We start from the raw sequence: 18,719 nt of genomic DNA, 5'->3' as shown, positions 1-18,719 counted from the left end.
AAACAGTATGCAGAAGGGCTCTCTGAAATTTTACTGTATGAAGAGTGTTGTATTTACCCTGTTTATGTCAGGGAATGGACCAGTTGCTAGTCCTGTGTTTCCACATGGTGCTCTTGTATTCTCACTGAGGCCTTGTTTCACTGGTCTGTAAATGGGACTTTTGTTGCATGTCTCAGATGTCAGTTACTCCCAGCTACACTAGGGACAATTGTACCCTCTTTGTTTCAAAGAACTGTCATTCTCCTCAGACTAATTGTCCTCAGCAGTCTGTTTGAAGTCCTCCTTAAGAAAGTTCTTTTGCTTTCTAGGTGTGCATGCACCCCCATAATGTGCTTTCAGATGTGGTGAACTACACCTTATGGCTAATGGAGTGCTCCCATGCCTCTGGCTGCTGTCATGCTACTATGTTCTTCTCCATTTGCTTCTCCTTTCGTGCTGTCCTGGAGCTCTTTGACAGGCATGATGGCCTTCGTCGTCTGGTTAACCTGGTAAGACTTACAGTTTTATGTGTTGAACAGGGTTAAAACCAGGTTTTGCACCCTCTGAAGAGTGGAGAGTTCTGGTTGGTTTTGTTCTAGCTTGTTTGTTTATTCCTCTTCACTTCTCAAAAGGTAGGAAAGGTGAGGTGAGTTTTCTGAGTAACAGACCAGCGGATTCTTTTTCTTTTTGTAAATAACAGGATCATTGTTCAGAGGCTTGCTACTTCCTGTTAGCTTTTTGGTGCAGCTCTTAAGTTAAGCAGAACTCTCTGCCAGTGGTGGCTTAGTGGGTAGAGTGGAATGCTGAGAAACATCTGAACATGTGTGTGTCATGTTGTCGTGCACCCTTCTGGATGCAAATATATCCAACCTTGTGCCGAGGGAGGTATAGATGTTTGTGCTGTACTTGGTAATCGCAGTACCTTATGGATGCAAACGTACACTGTTACACTGTACAAAATCATCTAGTCCAACCGTCCTCCCACTACCATTGCTACCACAAGCTACTAAACTGCAAGGTATGGTAGGTTCTTTCCAATCTTGTGATTCTATGATTCTATGATAAACTGGTACCTTTGCATGGCATGTGCAGTCCTGATAGCTTGGGTTTGGTACAAACTCAGAGACCTTGCCACTGCAGGGTGTAATCACTTTGCATTGTGCAATATAATGCCTAATATAATACAGCAGTGCCTTTAGACTTTTGCTAATGTAACTTCTGGATTTTTTTCTGCATTTCCAGTGAAAGGGGGGAATGGTTCTTATTAGACTTAGCATTTTGTGTGGGTAAATATTATCTGAACAGAAGAAGCTTTCATTGGCTGTCTGAGAGAGTCTGGTACAGATGACACATAAGCAAACTCAGTGTGGTTTTGATACAAGTGCGGTTGAGAATTGTAGGTGCTATTTTTTTTTTGAACTGTGAACTGATGGAACTTTTTTCTTTCCACCCAACTTTTGTACTGAAGATAAGTACCCTTGAAATCTTAAACTTGGAAGACCAAGGAGCTCTCTTGAGTGATGATGAGATCTTTGCCAGTCGCCAGACTGGGAAACACACCTGCATGGCCTTGCGGAGATACTTTGAAGCCCACCTTGCTATCAAACTTGAACAGGTGAAGCAGTCACTCCAGCGCACTGAAGGTGGTGTTTTGGTCCATCCACAGCCCCCATACAAGGTGAGGATCATGCTGCAACCTCCCAGCATTAACCTGTATTATAGATACATAGATTGAAAATGTTGAAATGATTTTAATTGAAAATGTTGAAATGATTTTAATTGGTTGTGACAAATGATACTTGTCAGAGATCGTATTTTGTAGGAATGAGCAAGCAATACTGTTGTTGGATATTAATTGTTTTTTTTTCCTTCTGCAAAAAATGTGTGGCGTTTTGTTTATTTATGGTTTTTTGTTTGTTTGTTTGTTTGTTTTTACAACTTTGTGGCTTTTTGTTCTGAAGTAATACCTTCATTTCTGGTTTCTGGCTTCATTTACAATGGCTTTCCATTGCAGTAAGTTGGAATGAGAACATTTTTTTCACTTTTGCAAAAATCACTTATTTTTCAATGATTAATGTGTGTAAGCTGTTTAATTAGAAGATATTTTTTGAGCTGAAATGTAGGCTTATTTGGAATGCCATTTCTTCAGTATATTTTGTAGTCAGAAGTTAAAAACTTTAATTGAATATTTTTCAGACCTGTGTACTTTATCATAAGATTCTTTTGAGTAATAATCTGGTAGCTACTACACTAGTAGCTTAAAAGCAGACTAGAATTTTAGTATAACTTTTTAAACTGGTCTAAGCTTTCTAGGACTGCAAAGAAGCAAAATGTATTATTAAGTTTATTATTGCATATTATCATGTCAATTGCTGGATTTTTTTTCTGTAGTGGAGAATAAAACAAAGTAAATAATTTGCAAGAAAATAATAGTTTCAACTTTGATAAGACTACAGTTTTCAGTTCAAATCACAGCAGTGAAGGACTTGATGAGCAAGTTTGTAACCCTTGTGATCTCTTTCTAATGCTTCCAACTCCTTTCCCGGCAGGCCTGTTCCTACACTCATGAGCAGATTGTAGAGATGATGGAATTCCTCATTGAGTATGGGCCAGCACAGCTCTACTGGGAGCCTGCAGAAGTTTTCCTTAAATTGTCTTGTGTCCAACTCATGCTTCAGCTCATTTCAATAGCATGTAACTGGAAGACATACTATGCAAGGTGAGCTGTTTGCTGTACTCTTTAGAGCAGTAAGTTGTAACTTTTGGGCGGGATGGCCATTGAATTTCTAGATTCCCTCCTTCTCGTAGAGTGTGCAAGGCAGGTGGTAGGGGCCTGTGCTGTGTTTACTTGGTGCTTATAAAAGCACAGTGGAAAGCAGAACCAAAAACTTGAGGTAGAGAGAGAGATGCCACGAGAATCCTGAAGAACCAAGGTGCCTCACACTTTTGATTTGAGAAACCAGCATCACAGTACAGCTTAGACACAGTTCTTCCTTTGCTTATCTTTTTGTTACAGAAGGGTTTTAGAAAACCTTTTAAGTAGAAGGTGAAGTCAAGACACATCTTAATCCTGGAAAAGAGGTGGAAGGTCTGGATGAAGTGGGTTTAGCTTATATACAGTGTCCTCTCTTGCATCACCTTTGTTCACTTATTGATACTTGAAACTTACTGAGTAGTTACATTGCAAAGGAGTTGTGAATATGCAACAAGCCAGTATTTGAGAGGGGAAAAAGTCTGAAGATGAACTCAACGCACAGTAACAGGGTCCCTAGATGATGCACCATCAGCTCTTAAACTCAGCATGTTTGTACAGAGAGGCTTACCTTGTGATTCTACTAGTTTTCTCCTGTCTGGGGCACTGTGGTGATATCTTTCTGTGGCCCTGCTCCCCCACAGCCCACCCCAAAATCTGCAGCATTCTTACTCTTATAAGAGAAAGGGAACTATACTACACTCTGGTAGAGATACTGCTAGGATCCTGTGCCCAGTTCAGAGGGAAGATGGATGCAATGTTTCAACCTCTGTTTATCCTAATGAGCATCTGATCTCAAGAGTGTTGGTGTAGTTCACTGATAAGTCACTGTCTGCTGTGGCTAGTTGTCATCAACTGTATTCTTGTCACCAGGACTCCCTTCTCCTTATTTCTGCTGTGAACAGGAGCTCTTTGCATAGCTTAGCTTTGAAAGCCTTTGAAATCTATTCTGCTTTTGCAGTCCCCTGTCTCCCTCTCCCTCTCTCTCAGGTTGCATTCTCCTGGGTGATTTCAGTTCTCCTGTTTTTTTTTTTATATTCTCTGCAGCTGTTTCTTAATTACAGCCTGGGTTAACTCCTACCTTTCCATACAGGCTTACAAACCATCAGTCCTTCTCTTTTTTTCCACTGTTCTGCTCTTCCACCTCTTGTTCAGCACGTATATTCCACATACCTGTGTCTGTTAATCTGGTGCCAAAATTGCTTTTATCTATGTCATGTTTAGCAATAAAACTGACAAACAGCTTCCCTTCACTTCAGAGAGAAGACTTTTCTACTTCATTAGCAACAAAGTTTTTTAGACAGGAATACTTTTAAACTGAGATGTAGAGTTAGGTTAGGTGAAGAATCTTAGCTTAGAGCGCTTTTGTAGATAAGTCTACTTTGTGCTTCTGTAATTTCAAAATTACATTGCTTCTGGGAGCCTGTGGGCAGGGTGAGATGTATGCCAAACTGCAGGTGATAGTGTGCGTATTTACAGTATGTGAGCAGTACCTTCTGTGAGAACCAGCCCTTTAAGAGCAGCACATTGATCAGAAAGCATCATCAAAAATATCAGATGTGACAGATTGATTTGTTGGATTAGAGTACACTTCTCAGAAGTTCTCATGTTGCTTTCAGGAACGACACAGTGCGCTATGCTTTGGATGTGCTAGCCATCCTGACTGTGGTTCCTAAAATCCAACTGCAGCTGGCAGAACCTGTGGATGTGTTAGATGAAGCTGGATCTACCGTTTCCACTGTGGGTAAGCTGAATGTGGTCCTGATTAATCGTACCCTTATCAATTGCCTTCTATGTGTTGGTTTTGGTTTGTTTTTTTTTTTTTCAGCTGGCTGTTTCTACATTGAGAAAAGGGTTAAAGTAATCTATACAGAGTTATCATTAGGGATGCAGGTAAATGTGAGAGTAGACTGCAGTTAAAATTGTCATGATTAATCTATGGTTGTATTATAAATGTGAAGGTATGATCTGTGACTCACACTTGTTTTCAAGGGCTCATTAAGTACAGATGCAGGCAAATTTGCTTTTGTTATGGGGCTGTTAGGCTCCCTTGGCTTCCCAGAAGTTTAGGTCTCCTTGGGAATATGGGAGAACTATTACTATAGACTTTGCAGAATCACAGAATTGTAGGGGCTGGGAGGAACATCTATAGATCATTGAGTCCAGTCCCCCTGCAAAGCAGGCTGCAAAGGTAGGTGTCCAGATGGGTCTTGAATATCTCCAGAGAAGGAGAACCCACAACCTTCCTGGGCAGCCTGCTCCAGTGCTCCGTCACCCTCACTGTGAGGAAGTTCCTTCTTGTCCTGTCCCCACAGACTGCTGAAGAGGTTGGTCATGTCTCTTTGACTCCCACACATAAGATAATTATAAATATTAATCAGATCCCCCTCTGAGTCTTCTTTTCTCAAGGCTGAACAGTCCCAGTTCACTTAGCCTTTCTTCTGTTTGAGTTATATTCTATACTCTGCTTTTGTTTGAGTTATATTCTAATTGGCTTCAGTATTCAGTATACAGATGAATGAAGTATACCTGGGTCAGATCTAAGGCCTATGCATTAAAGAGATCCTGACTTCCTTTTTTGTATTTCTTTAAGGAAAAAAAAATGAAGAGGGATGATAGGTTTTGTGCAAAAGAAATTGTATTTTGCTTACAACTTTTTCTGGACTAAATACCTGTTTCTCTAAGTTTTGATCTTCTGAAGTGGACATGAAACATGTAGATTAATTTCATTTAGAAAGCTATGACGTTATTTATGTTTTCCCCTTCATAACAAAGTATCTTTTCTCTTTATTGTCTACGTTGTTAATATCTTCTGCAAGAGTTGCTTTCTCTGTAGTAAGAAATTAGAGGCATGCCTGTGCATCTTCTCTGTGCCAGGTATGTTGGAGATGGCAATCCTGTGCCATGCCTGAGCTCTGACAGATCTGCCCTCGCTTACTGATATTGATGGAGGAGCATGAGAGCATTAAAAAAACAACAACAACAACAACAACAAAAAAAACACTTTTGTCAGGGAGGCAAGAGAATGTGTCTTATGCTAGTTAGGGGAAAAAAAAAAAAATTGAACTTCAGAAATCCCCAGAATGAAGAGAAATGAGGTATTTTTCTCAAATTTGTGAAAGACTCCCTTTCTTACAGCTGCATCAGTTAAGTTACAGAGAGAGTATTAAAGGAATTATTTCTTTCCCTCACTAGGTATTAGTATCATCCTTGGAGTTGCTGAGGGTGAATTTTTCATCCACGATGCTGAGATTCAGAAATCAGCCCTTCAGATCATCATTAATTGTGTGTGCGGCCCAGATAACCGGATCTCCAGTATTGGCAAATTCATCTCTGGAACTCCTCGGCGAAAGCTTCCTCAGGCCCCTAAGAGCAGTGAGCACACACTGGCTAAGATGTGGAATGTAGTGCAGTCTAACAATGGCATCAAAGTGCTGCTGTCATTGCTGTCTATAAAGATGCCAATCACAGATGCAGATCAGATCCGAGCATTAGCCTGCAAAGCCTTGGTGGGGCTCTCACGCAGCAGTACTGTCCGGCAGATTATCAGCAAGCTCCCACTCTTCAGCAGCTGTCAAATTCAGCAGCTGATGAAAGAGCCAGTGCTTCAGGACAAGCGCAGTGAGCATGTGAAGTTCTGTAAATACGCTGCTGAACTGATAGAGCGTGTCTCTGGGAAGCCATTGCTGATTGGCACAGATGTCTCCCTGGCTCGGTTGCAGAAAGCGGATGTGGTGGCTCAGTCAAGAATCACATTTCCTGAAAAGGAGCTTCTGCTCCTGATTCGGAACCATCTCATCTCTAAGGGCCTAGGAGAAACTGCATCTATACTTACTAAAGAGGCTGACCTACCCATGACTGCAGCATCTCATTCATCTGCCTTCACCCCTGTTGCGGCTGCTGCCTCTCCCGTGGCCCTGCCACGCACTCCTCGCATAGCTAATGGCATCTCAGCCCGTTTGGGTAGCCACACTTCTGTAGGTTCTGCTGCCACGTCTGTCCATGCTCAGGCAAGGCCGCCTGCATCCCAAGGTCCACTTGCCCTTCCAGGCCCTTCTTATGCCAGCAACTCTCCTCTGATTGGCAGGATTAGCTTTGTCAGGGAGAGGCCATCTCCGTGCAACAGCAGAAAAATAAGAGTGTTGCGACAAAAATCGGACCATGGCGCCTACAGCCAGAGCCCCGCTATCAAAAAGCAGCTGGACAGACACCTTCCTTCCCCGCCCACGTTGGACAGTATAATCACAGAGTACCTTAGGGAGCAGCATGCCCGCTGCAAAAACCCTGTTGCTACCTGTCCCCCTTTCTCTCTCTTTACTCCCCACCAGTGTCCTGAGCCAAAACAGAGGCGCCAAGCGCCAACTAACTTTACCTCACGGCTGACCCGCAGGGCAGCCTTTCCGAAGTATGGAGGGGTGGATGGTGGCTGCTTTGATAGACATCTTATATTTAGCAGGTAAGGAAGAAAAATGTTTCTTGCTCCCTCTCAGAGTGTGTCCTGTGCCAAAAAGCCTTGCCTGAAATCAGGCTGTGGAATCCCATGGTGGAGCCTCCTTGGACAGACAAGCATTTAAATTCTGCAGTGGCAGATGGCAGAGCTTTGCAAGACAATTTTATAAGTTCTGTTTCTCTTATACTAAGGGTCAGTACTAAGGATACAAAACACACTAATTTCAGAGTGATATTAATTAATTGGCATTGTCGGTTGATGAAGCTCATATTTCTTTGTTCTCCTTTGGAAGGTATGTAGTGCCAGTTTTACAGGAGAGAGCATAGCCTTGAGGTTGTTTTGCTGACAGACCCAGACCTGTTGACAGGTGGATTGTTCATTTTGCAGCTTAATCTTCAGCACAGCAAGTTGCTAGACTTCTTACATGGCTTTCCTTCTGTTGAAAAATGATGTATTTAAAAAAAAAAAAAATCAAATCCAAATGGCAGCATTTTCAGGTTTTCAGCTGTCCAGCTTTGAAGGCAGACTGTAAGTGCTTCAGCTTAATGATGTACTGTAACAGAAGTACTTGATCATGCAAGACAAACTCAGAATTGTTGCAGACACTGTTGTCACATTCTCACTTGACCAGTAGTCTTATAGTTAACATTTAGTTTGTCTTAGAACAAAACTGTAACTTCAGCCTACACAATTAGTGAGGACTGGTTTTAGTGTCATCAATTTGAACAGTAGTTCCGTCTTGTTTTTTTGCTTACTTTCCAGTAATCCGTTTTCCACCTTTTCTAGGTTCCGTCCAATATCTGTGTTCCGGGAAGCAAATGAGGATGAGAGTGGCTTTACCTGTTGTGCTTTTTCTGCGCGTGAACGATTCTTAATGCTGGGTACTTGCACAGGGCAGTTAAAACTATACAATGTATTCAGTGGACAGGAAGAGGCGAGTTACAACTGCCATAACTCTGCTATCACGCACCTTGAGCCATCAAGGGTGAGTAATTGGAGACTTGTGCTGAGTTCTGAAGTTCCTATAGACTAAAGCCTGGTATATTTGGGCACATCTGGATATATAAATCTCAAGTGCACCTACTGGCTGGCCTGCAGTGCCTGTGAACAAAGTACTGGTAGTAGTTACATACTGCCTCTCTGAATTCTGTAGTATATTTTCTTCCCAAGATAATTTATTGAGGAGATGCAGGGGCTGTGTGTCTTCATAAGTAACAGATTTTAAAGTGACTTAAGAGTTGTGAGATACAATGCCAGAATATATCAAACTGGAAAAAAAAAATCTTTCAGGGGATGATTCTAGATAGAGATTGATCTGATAGTGATAGGATGAAGGGGAATGACTTCAACTTAAAGCAGAAAAAGTGCCACTCAGAGGTCATCACAGTTCAGCTGGAGATCATCCTGCTTTTATCTGCTATTAACATCACAGACCATTCCCACTGTTACCTGTAATATTTTCCTTCATCTATGTAGCATAAAGAACTCTTGGTATAATGTTGAATGCTGAGACATTATCCCCATGAGAGCAGTTTAGTGAGCACAGAACTTGCTGTAGTTCTTACAAGATTAATTTCAGTCTAAATTAATGTGCACAAGTAAAACAATGACCTCTGTTTTCCCTGGTGTTCTTTTCCTTCCTTCCCCTCCACTCCTATCTGGAAATACAGGATGGATCCTTATTGCTGACATCTGCTACGTGGAGCCAACCTCTGTCTGCATTGTGGGGAATGAAGTCTGTCTTTGATATGAAGTAAGTGTATTCTGATCTCTGTTGGGTATTTAGTTGGAAACATTCAATATAGGCAGAATCCCTAAGAACAAGCTCCGTGAAAGAGAGAGACAGTACAGCTTCCCCAGTATCTGTTGTGAAAACATGAGAAAAGTAACACTTTATTTTTAGTATCTTCCCTGTTTAATTGAGTACAAACATATTTGAAAATTCTACTTACCTGGAGAGTCATTTAATGCAATTAGATTAGTAAGATGACCCTTGTTCCTGAAGGCAGAGAATTACCTTTGTATTTCTATTCTTATGTTGGTAAGATTGTCATCTTGACAACTTTTTTGTAACCAGTTACAGAATTTTATAACCTGTTGGTTTTGCATAGTGAAATTTTTGGACCTGGATATCCCAAAGAAAACTATATCAAACTGAGTTTAATATTTACAATTGTTCTTATTGAAAATGGAGGAGAGGCTCTTTGTTCCTTAAAAGATTGGGCTATCATCTACCTCAGTTGTAAACAACAGTTTTGCTGTGACGTGTAAGTCAGCTAGAGAGCATTCTTCAGACAAGAAGTTAAAGGTACCATCACATACATGTATATATATGTGCAACTGTTCCTGTTGCAGTTCGTTGGTCACTCCTGCAAAAATACTGTTACACTTACGATGCTGGACCTCTTGTAGTAGTAATTTTATTACATGTTTCCAGGGAGACCTCATTGTGGCCTTCCAGTACTTGAAAAGAACTTACAAGCAGGAGGGTAACTGACTTTTTACATGAGCTGATAGTGATAGGATGAAAGGGAATGGCTTCAATCTAAAAGAGGGGAGATGTAGGGGAGAAGTTTTACTCGAAGGTGATGAGGTGCTGGAACAGGTTGCCTAGAGAGATTGTGAATGCCTCATCTCTGTATGCATACGATGAGGCTGGGTTGGACAGGATCCTGTCTAGCCTGATCTGGAGACTGGCAGCCCTGCCCAATGTAGTGGATTGGAACTACATTATATTTAGGTCCCTTCCAACTTAAGCCATTCTATGATTCATTCTGTGATTCTATTGACTTGCCGATTGTGTTTATTAATAGATCTGCTGGAAAGACTATGTTTGCAGTAAATATCCCTGCAAATGCCAGTGGAACGTTTTAGTATTGTAGTATGCCATGGTCAATGGCAAAGGAAAGTCTTTTCACTAGTAGTTTGAATCTACATTGCCTTGACATCTTTACTGACTCTACCTATAGGCATTCCTTCCCTGATGACCAATATGTGGAGTTCAGCAAACACTCTCAAGATAGAGTCATTGGCACAAAAGGAGACATTGCCCATGTAAGTAACCAGTAGAAGCCATGGTTGTGAAGCTGTGAGAAGAATTTAATTCTTCACACAGTGTTTATTAGCAGGTCTGGGTGCTGTGAGGCCCTGTGTGAGCTACAGAAAGAGCCTTGAAAATAGCAAATAACTTCTCCTTCTGTTTAAGGGTATAAGCTTGACCATATTGTATAAATATCTTGTGTTTAAGCAAACTATTAATTCCTGCCCATTTCTTAGCTGAATAATCTGGAAGTCAGATCAGTTTGTATATTGTGTTTATTTGTTAAACAGATTGTTTGTCCATATTAGAGAATTGTTTCTTTGCTGAGTTTGAAAGAGAGCTGGGCTCTGCAGACTGTTACAGATTAAACTGATGTGAAATGGCCATAAAGCCTTTGTTCTTTGTTAAAGACCTTTTCATCTTCCTTAAAGGTCTTAAAGATTTTTTTTTACAGTTCATTGGGACAGACTACAGAAAATTGCCTTTTAGTGTAGATACCATGATTTTTAACTTCTTTCGTGTAGTTATGTTTCCAACATTCCCTGACCTTGCCAGCCCCTTCTGCTTTGCAGTTTTGATATTCATAAATACTGTCTGCTCTGATAAGCAGGTCTGTTTCTGAAATAGGCTCTGACAAAGTGGTATATTTGTCTGCAGCTTCATGTCTGACTTTTCATAATGGGGTTATCCTGATAGTGTTAGAATATATTTGCAAGCCTGCTGTAATCAATGTGCTGGCCAAAACATGTGACACTTAAGTTCCAGCTGGGAAAAACTGTTTAAGACTGACAGAGGGATAGTTATCTTGAACTTGCTTGAAATGATAAAGCAAAATGGGGCTGGGGTGATTCTATAAGGGATCTAATTCATGTTAATGTGCAGGTGCATTACAGCTTGTAACTAATGTTTCTTTTTCTTTTTAATCTAAAAGATCTATGATATTCAGACTGGCAACAAGCTATTGACTCTGTTTAACCCAGATCTCGCTAATAACTACAAGAAGAACTGTGCCACATTTAACCCCACTGATGACCTTGTCCTAAATGATGGTGTCCTCTGGGATGTCAGATCAGCACAAGCCATCCACAAGTTTGATAAATTCAACATGACCATCAGTGGTGTTTTCCATCCCAATGGGTTAGAGGTCATAGTCAACACAGAAATTGTATCCTCAGCCATAGTGATAATGTGTTGAAACCTAAATAATTTGTTTGAAGAACACAGCTGTTTGCTGAAGTTCTGTAAATTATTTGATGTGTTATAAATTATGTTCGGAAGCAACAGCTTTTGTCTGGAAATCAAGTAAATGGGGACTCTCAGGCAGCCACCCAGTTTAAATCTGGGCTATACTTCTGATTTTGAACTAATGGGAATACTTGAGAGATATTTTTTTTCTAATGCGCTTAGTGATATCTTTACTCTCTTCCATTCCCTTACCAAGATCTACCTTGAAGCTACTGTAACATCTGATGATTGGGAATGATGTCCTCAGTAAAAGCTTTTTGATTTTGAAGGTAGTATTAGAATCTGACACTGGTTCTATTAAGTTTGCGAGAGAGCATCAGTGTGGTTTCTTGAAAGCAATTAACCATCTTTTCAGCGCTGTACTGAAAAGGAAGCAGACACTTTCAATGATCTGTTGCTCCTTAGCCTGTATTTCTTCAGTGGGACCTCCGAACTTTCCATTTGTTACACACAGTTCCTGCACTGGATCAGTGTCGTGTGGTCTTCAACTATACGGGCACAGTTATGTATGGAGGTAGGATTTCTCAGTCTTAATTACTGTCTTTGGACATCTCTGATAGTAATAAGTGGATGCTCGTTCAGTGAAGTTGGAAGCTTCAGAGAGTGTAACTGTCAAGCTTACTGGTATATGTGAACTATTTCGTGGTTGGTTTTTGTTGTTGTTTTTTCCAGGGAGCTTATGCTGTGTGTATTGCTGACAAAGACAATTTTCTCTAACATCAGCAATGTTGCAACTCACTTGAGAGATTAAAAAAAAAAAAAAAATCAAAAGAGATCAACCTTCTGAAAAAAGAGAATGTATGTGACAGTAGTCTTGATGATGCTTGAGAATGTAATTTTATCCTCCGTATTAAGCTTCAATGATTTGCAGTAGTAAAGGCAGCTCTGGAAGAATAGATATCAAATTTATCTAATAGCTTAGCAAGACTAAAAGGAAATTCTTGTCAGAGTTTGATCTTAAGTTGATTAAAGTTGGTGGCAAATGGAAGATGGGGCTGTAGAATAATCTTTCCTTGTATCAGCTATGTTACAGGCAGATGATGAAGATGAACTTCTGGAGGAGAGAATGAGAAGTCCTTTTGGCTCTTCTTTCAGGACGTTCAATGCAACTGATTATAAACCCATAGGTAAACGAGGAGCAAATAGCTTGATATAGAGGTTTGAAGTTTTACTGAAAGTTCTGCTTAGTAATATTTAGTTCCTTTTCCCCTTTGCATGTGTGGTAAAACAAATTCTCCTATAACCTATTCTGATTGAAGAATAGATGTTGTTTGATGCTGAAACAGGTCCAACTATATTATCTGTTCAATGTGTGACTTTGTTACTTGCTGCTATTGAGAATTTCTGACTTTATTTTCCTTTCCTTTTTGCAAGTAGGGCATAATCTGAGATAGTAGGTCACTTGGCCAAGACATTATTAATCTAATTTCAGGAAGGGCTTTTTTTCATTCTTGCTAGTTTCCTTTTCCCTTCAGTATTTTCACATACTGGTAGTACAAAATGTTGACAGTTTGGCCTACAGCTTGCAAAGCTTCTGCAGCTATACTGCAGCTATTGTAACTATTACTGCTGTAAGGATAGATGTGACTCTTCCTGTTGAAAAGAGATACAGTTCAGTCCCCTGGTTGCCACCTGTCTTGAAAGATTATCAGTTGCTTCTTGTGCTTAGGGAAGCCCATAAATGTATGAAGGGAGAAAGCACAGTGGAGATCAGGTTAAGAACTTCCTAGGCAATGTTTTTTTAATGACAGTCTACAAAATTATTACAGGTTGAGCTAGTTACAAAATTCATTTCACTTTTACTTCGGCTGTTGCTTCTTGTCCCAGCATTTTGTTACCTGCTTTTAGACATATGTAATTAGATCTTTCCTCCCAGCAAGCACTAAGTAATATGCAATTAACTGAGTTCATTTTCTGATGTTTTCCAGCTACCATAGATGTAAAGCGGAATATCTTTGACTTGTGCACAGACAGCAAGGATTGCTATCTGGCTGTCATTGAGGTAAAGGAGCTAAGTCTCTGGTTTCCATAGCTGTAGTCTTTTTTTCTTTTTAGAACCTTAAGTTAAAACCTACTGTTAAATTCACATGCTAACTAGTGGTGGTGGTTTGGTGTGGTAAAGGTGCTGTTCACCTCTTGTTGTCCACCAAGAGTTTAACTTAAAAGCTGTCTTGTTTTTCTGCCTCTGAATTCTTAACTTTCAAATGCATTTGCCTTCTTTGTTCAAGTGCTTCCTATTTAAATACTATATAGCATCTTTGCTTCTCAGTAGCATAAATGCATTTTTTGCTATTTATGGCAATAGTTTAGAATTAAAATTTGCACTACATCAAGTGCCTGGAAAATGCTGTATACTTTTTACACCCCATGGATCAGCAGAAAGTAGATACTGTATCACTCCTGGGTTAGTCCTTGAAACAGAAAAGTCTCGTTTTTAGTGCTAATTGTATAGATGGTAGTGAATGGGAGGAGAGGGTTTTGGTTATGTTTCTGTAACTGAGACCGGATAGTGTTAAATGTGAATGCAGTAGTTAATTCCTGGGGCTAACTGCTGTGTGGGCATTTCCTCTTCAGAACCAGGGCAGCATGGATTCCATGAACATGGATACAGTTTGCAGACTGTATGAAGTGGGTAGGCAGCGTTTGGCAGAAGATGAAGAGGATGAAGAAGAAGATCAGGTGAGAACTACAGCATTAACCTGCTTGTTCAAGAGTAATTGTTACCTGTTTACATGTGAGAGGCCATAGGTGTTCGTTTATTACTCATATGCCTCATTTGTGTTCACTTCATGTGGTGCAGACATTGTTACTTTTAGTATAAGCTAAAACTATCAGTACAGGATCTGTCATTATGCACACTGTAAACTGTTGTGATAATTTATAGTTTATTCACTAATTTTCATAAATGTTCTAATCCTGATCAGAAACTTTGCTGTTTGTTCTGCTTGTTATTTAAAGTACTTTGGTATCCAGTAGAGACAACAGTGTTGTGAGGTTCTCCTGTTTTTCAATCTAAGTGTGCCCAGGTCTTGCAGTGGGATATAACTTGTCACCAGTTTCCAACGGTGATGTGTGAGTAGAGCAGTGAAACTGCGCACTACTTCTAGACAGCAAAATGCCTTACAAATCTTAAATAAAGCTCTAGGTTTACATTGGGATGTGTTACTTTTCCTTCTCAGATCAACCACTTTAAACTCTGACAACCTGACAAAAGAGCTAAAAACTTCAGTAAGTGCTCCTTGGGGCGCTGTTGGTAGAATACAAAGCAGTGGAGAATACTTAAAACAATACAGTGAGAATCAAAGACAAACTTGAAGCTCTTTGGGGATCAGGTGTTTACGGTGTTGTTTTTTTTTTTTTGAACAGGCAAGGACTTTATGCTTCAGTTCCTCAAAGATTTTAAATACATTATTCTCTTTTCTCTGTCTGTCTGCATTCTAGTAAATCATTTATTTATATTTCCTATGAGAAAAGCTGACTTCATATTTTTCCAATAAGTACCATTTAAGAAAAACAGCAGAACATATGTTTCGGTGTGGAAAACGGGCTTTTTCATCCTCTTTTTGTCTTTGAATCTTGTTGCTAGGCTGAGACTTACTTTCTGGCTCAGAAGACTGGACAATAGATCCATGGAAAGAGGAATTTTTTTTTTCAACTAGTCATTACTTACAGAATTTCACTGTCATTCTTAAGATGAAGCAGTAGTTTACACACACAATGTATCTCTGTAAGCCACAAAGTTGAAGTTTTAGAGTTCTTAGAAAATCATGGGTCACTGTAACTGTCTCTAGAGGATTCAGTTTAGCAACTTTTATTCAGCTGAAGAACTTTTAGATTGAGTAAGGAATAGAATTTCCTGTGAAGCAGTGAGCAGGAGGAAAAAACTTCTGTTCCTTCTGAAGCATTTCTACTTTCTAGCCATCCAGTGCTTCCCTTGTTTAATCATTATGTTCTATTTTTGTCTCTGCTTCCACCGTTTTTGTCTGTGTAAAGTGTATTTTAGTAAGCTTGTTCACAATCTGTTTGTGAAATCTCAAGAAGTACTTTGTAGCAAAAATTAATTTTGCATTCTACAACGATTAACTACCAGCTACTGAGACACTGTTTTGTGATATCATTGGTAAGTGACAACTGAAGTGGAGATCTGTATTTGTGACAAGAACGAAGTCTGAGTGCTATTGGTTCCAGGCTGTAATATAAAGGTACCAAGCAATGATAAGAGATCTATCATCCATTAAATGTGTCTGGAGAAGCTTCCTATTGTACAAATAAATGTGGCCCTAGGTATAATTTAAGCATGCTAGAAGCTTATCAGTAAAGTTTATGGGAGTACTCAAGCGAAGCTGTGTCTGGGGTTAGTTTGCAAACTAAAAGTGATTAGTCAGTACTTTCATAATTGCTCTTTTTTGTAGTCTTTTTTTTCTGGAGTGTATAAATGTCTCCTGAGCAAGATCTGTCTCTTAGGGATGATTGGAATCTAACTTCATTAGTAAGAGTGGTTTGACATAACATCTATGTCCAAATCCTATTAAATCTGTGTCTATTTAACAGAACAAACTGTAAACCTTGCTCTCTGTTCTGTTGCTGTACGTTGCTGTCCAGTCAGGCTTGTTCAAGCCTTATGACTGACTTAGGTTTACAAAATATAACTTTTGTCTCTGGAGAGTCATACAGCATTGAGCAGGATGTAGAAAATTCCCAGAATAAATGCAATATTTCCGGCTCTATTCTCTGTTAAAGCCAACCAGAGTAACTCCCTTCCATATGAAAATAGGTTGTCTGTATATACATACACAGATGGAGGAATATACTACTTTCTTAGTTACTGTTCTGTGATCTAGACTTTGAAATATTGGAAATATGCTTTCAAACTTGTTGAGACTTGTCACAGATGTTCTAAAATACCTTCTGGCTTTTTGATCTTTTTCATGTAAATGGTGTGGGGGAAAATTAATGTGAATCAGTGTTACTATGGTATATCTCTGGCCAAGAGTTTCAGAGCAGATATTAATCTGTTTGGCCCCTGTATCTTCACTCTTGGTTTTATGCAGTTATATTTCTATGCATAAGCTACACTGGCCCATGAGAACAGTTTTGTTTTTTTTTTACCTGTACAGATAGCAATAAACATTTCAATAAAAGCATGTTTGCTTGTGTAAGCCCTGCCTGGAGGTCATGTGATGCTAAAGAAAGTCACATTAAAAACTTGAGTTTGAGGAAAGGTAACCTAAAGAATTGTGGGCAAAAACATCTACCTGATGTTTTGACAAGTATCAGCAATAGATCTGAATTTTTCAAAAAGCAAAGACTGAGTCCTTAAAAATAGGCGATGTACTCCTGCTATCTTTAAATTCCTTCTCTTATTTAAGAAGCAAAACAATTATATTACTTCCCCTTTCTGAACTTAAACCTTGTAAAACCAACTGATCTGTTAGATAAATTACCCTACAATTAAATGGTTAGGCTGATTTGGGTGGCTTGTGTTTGATACTGTTGTGATGAAGATCTCTGGTTTTGCCTGAAGTATTTGAGAAGAGCATCAGTGCTGTTATGTCAGCTGGCTGTTACATATTAGATCTTAGAAAGCTGCCTCTTCCTAGTTCTGACAGGTAATCCAGCGTTGTCAGGACTTGTTAAGCATAACGAATGCTGCGTGGGTGTTGGTGTGGTCACTGAGGGAAGGTGAAGAGGTAACATACTTAGCAGTAGCCAGTTTGTGAGCTTTTTTTTTTTTTGTTGGATGTTATACTCTTATAGAGAATACTAGTCTTTCTGCATTGAGCTTTCATTAGCTTAAAAATTATTTATATTTATATATTTATTTATTTAAAATATTTTTTTATACAGTGTTATTTTACTGTTGGATGAGTATTGAAAGGGATCCATCAGTGACTGACATGCAAGTATTCACATGTTCAGTCTGCAGGGAAGTAGGCTGAGCTCCCTATTACTCAGTCTCCTTCCTCCTGCATTTGCCACTACTTTGATTACACTCAGACTTAGGCTTCTCAAAAATAAGATGGATATCTGAGCTGTTGATACAAATGCTGTACCATTTTTTTGTTAGCTTATTTGATTCTTTATTTATTGCCCTTTCTTAACTGGTTGGTCTCTGCTGTCTGCTATAGTGAGATAGAGCAGGAGGAGATGGTGCAAAGAAAAGTGCATGTATTGATGTGGCCTGGAAGTGCTGCGTGGCAGTTGCTGTGCTGTGGCAATGGAAACCAGAAAAGCTAAATTGAGTGAATTGACTGACCACAGAGTGCAGTCAAAATTGGGAAACTTAAGTTGGGTTACAGGATTTGTAGACTGTATTTTCACTTTTTTAGTTTAGATTTTGTTTTTTGTGTGTTTTTTCCCTTGTTAGTTCTTTAAGACCTCTTTTTCTCTGTAGTTTATAATGTGAATGATGTTGCATCTTGTGAGGCTCAAGTGTTCTTCTCAGTTATTCTTGTTTCTAGAGAGGTGCGACTCCAACAGCAGATTGCCACACTTAGCTGTCCCTGTCCCATAAAGTGTGTTCTGCTTTTTTTGCCAGAACTGAAGAACTTAATAATCCTGAAAATGTTTCTGAGCTATCTAAATGTTAATGGTAGGTGTGTAACTTGTCTTTTTTTTTTTTTACATTGGTTTGGAAAATTCTGGATGATGTGAAATGAAAGCTTTGGAGTTGAGGAAAAGAGTACTTGAAAGAATTGGTGTTCTAATGCCTTGTTTAGTCAACACAGAAATGTTTTTCTCAACTTTCTTTTATGGTCCCAACTTACTTTAGGATTTTACTCCTATCTACTTGCAACAGCAATTCCATTGCATTTTTATTGCTGTTGCTTTGATACAAGTTTGTTCTTGTGTGGATACCTGTTTGTGGAGATAGAGAGGGGAACTTCAATCCATTTGGCAGCTTGTGCCAGGTCACCACTGTGATCTGGTGTTTCTCAGCAATGGCTGAATGATGACTTGCACATTTCTCAAAGCAATCAGTGACTCTAAAGTTAGATTATCATCAGATGTATAGGGTCATGTCATGATGAGAACATTTGATAGGCAAAACAGTATTGCTCAGAGTCCCCTCTGAGCATGCCAATCCAGCAGAGGGTATTGTCTATGATGAATGAAAAAACATCCATGACCGATACACAAGTAGTTATTGTTAGACTTAACCTGCTTTTTAGACGAAGAGAGTAACTGCTTTTTATTTCTTCACTACATGCTGTATGCTGTGTGCTGTCTCCTGTATTAAATCTGAACGTATC

General features: G+C 39.4%; 1 protein-coding gene across 5 annotated transcripts in view; it reads left to right on the top strand.

Annotated features, from left to right (window-relative positions):
- DCAF1 (DDB1 and CUL4 associated factor 1) overlaps positions 1-18,719 on the top strand; it is a 46,775-nt gene that overhangs the window by 15,327 nt on the left and 12,729 nt on the right. For 4 of the 5 annotated variants that reach the window (XM_019619895.2, XM_019619894.2, XM_010718289.3 and 1 more), the window contains exons 9-21: positions 309-488; positions 1,448-1,657; positions 2,529-2,698; positions 4,351-4,475; positions 5,927-7,187; positions 7,968-8,166; positions 8,852-8,934; positions 10,151-10,235; positions 11,153-11,386; positions 11,887-11,980; positions 12,489-12,593; positions 13,395-13,468; positions 14,041-14,145. In XM_019619895.2, the coding sequence (XP_019475440.1) occupies positions 309-488; positions 1,448-1,657; positions 2,529-2,698; positions 4,351-4,475; positions 5,927-7,187; positions 7,968-8,166; positions 8,852-8,934; positions 10,151-10,235; positions 11,153-11,386; positions 11,887-11,980; positions 12,489-12,593; positions 13,395-13,468; positions 14,041-14,145 (2,925 nt within the window). Of the gene's footprint in view, positions 1-308; positions 489-1,447; positions 1,658-2,528; positions 2,699-4,350; positions 4,476-5,926; positions 7,188-7,967; positions 8,167-8,851; positions 8,935-10,150; positions 10,236-11,152; positions 11,387-11,886; positions 11,981-12,488; positions 12,594-13,394; positions 13,469-14,040; positions 14,146-18,004; positions 18,706-18,719 lie in introns of those variants that run through there. The other variant, XM_019619899.2, reaches the window with a different exon arrangement.

This window comes from Meleagris gallopavo, chromosome 14 (genome assembly GCF_000146605.3).
Source record: "Meleagris gallopavo isolate NT-WF06-2002-E0010 breed Aviagen turkey brand Nicholas breeding stock chromosome 14, Turkey_5.1, whole genome shotgun sequence".
In the NCBI taxonomy this organism is placed as follows: domain Eukaryota; kingdom Metazoa; phylum Chordata; class Aves; order Galliformes; family Phasianidae; genus Meleagris; species Meleagris gallopavo.
Note: the sequence above shows the minus strand (reverse complement) of the source record. Positions and strands in the feature narration are given on the sequence as shown.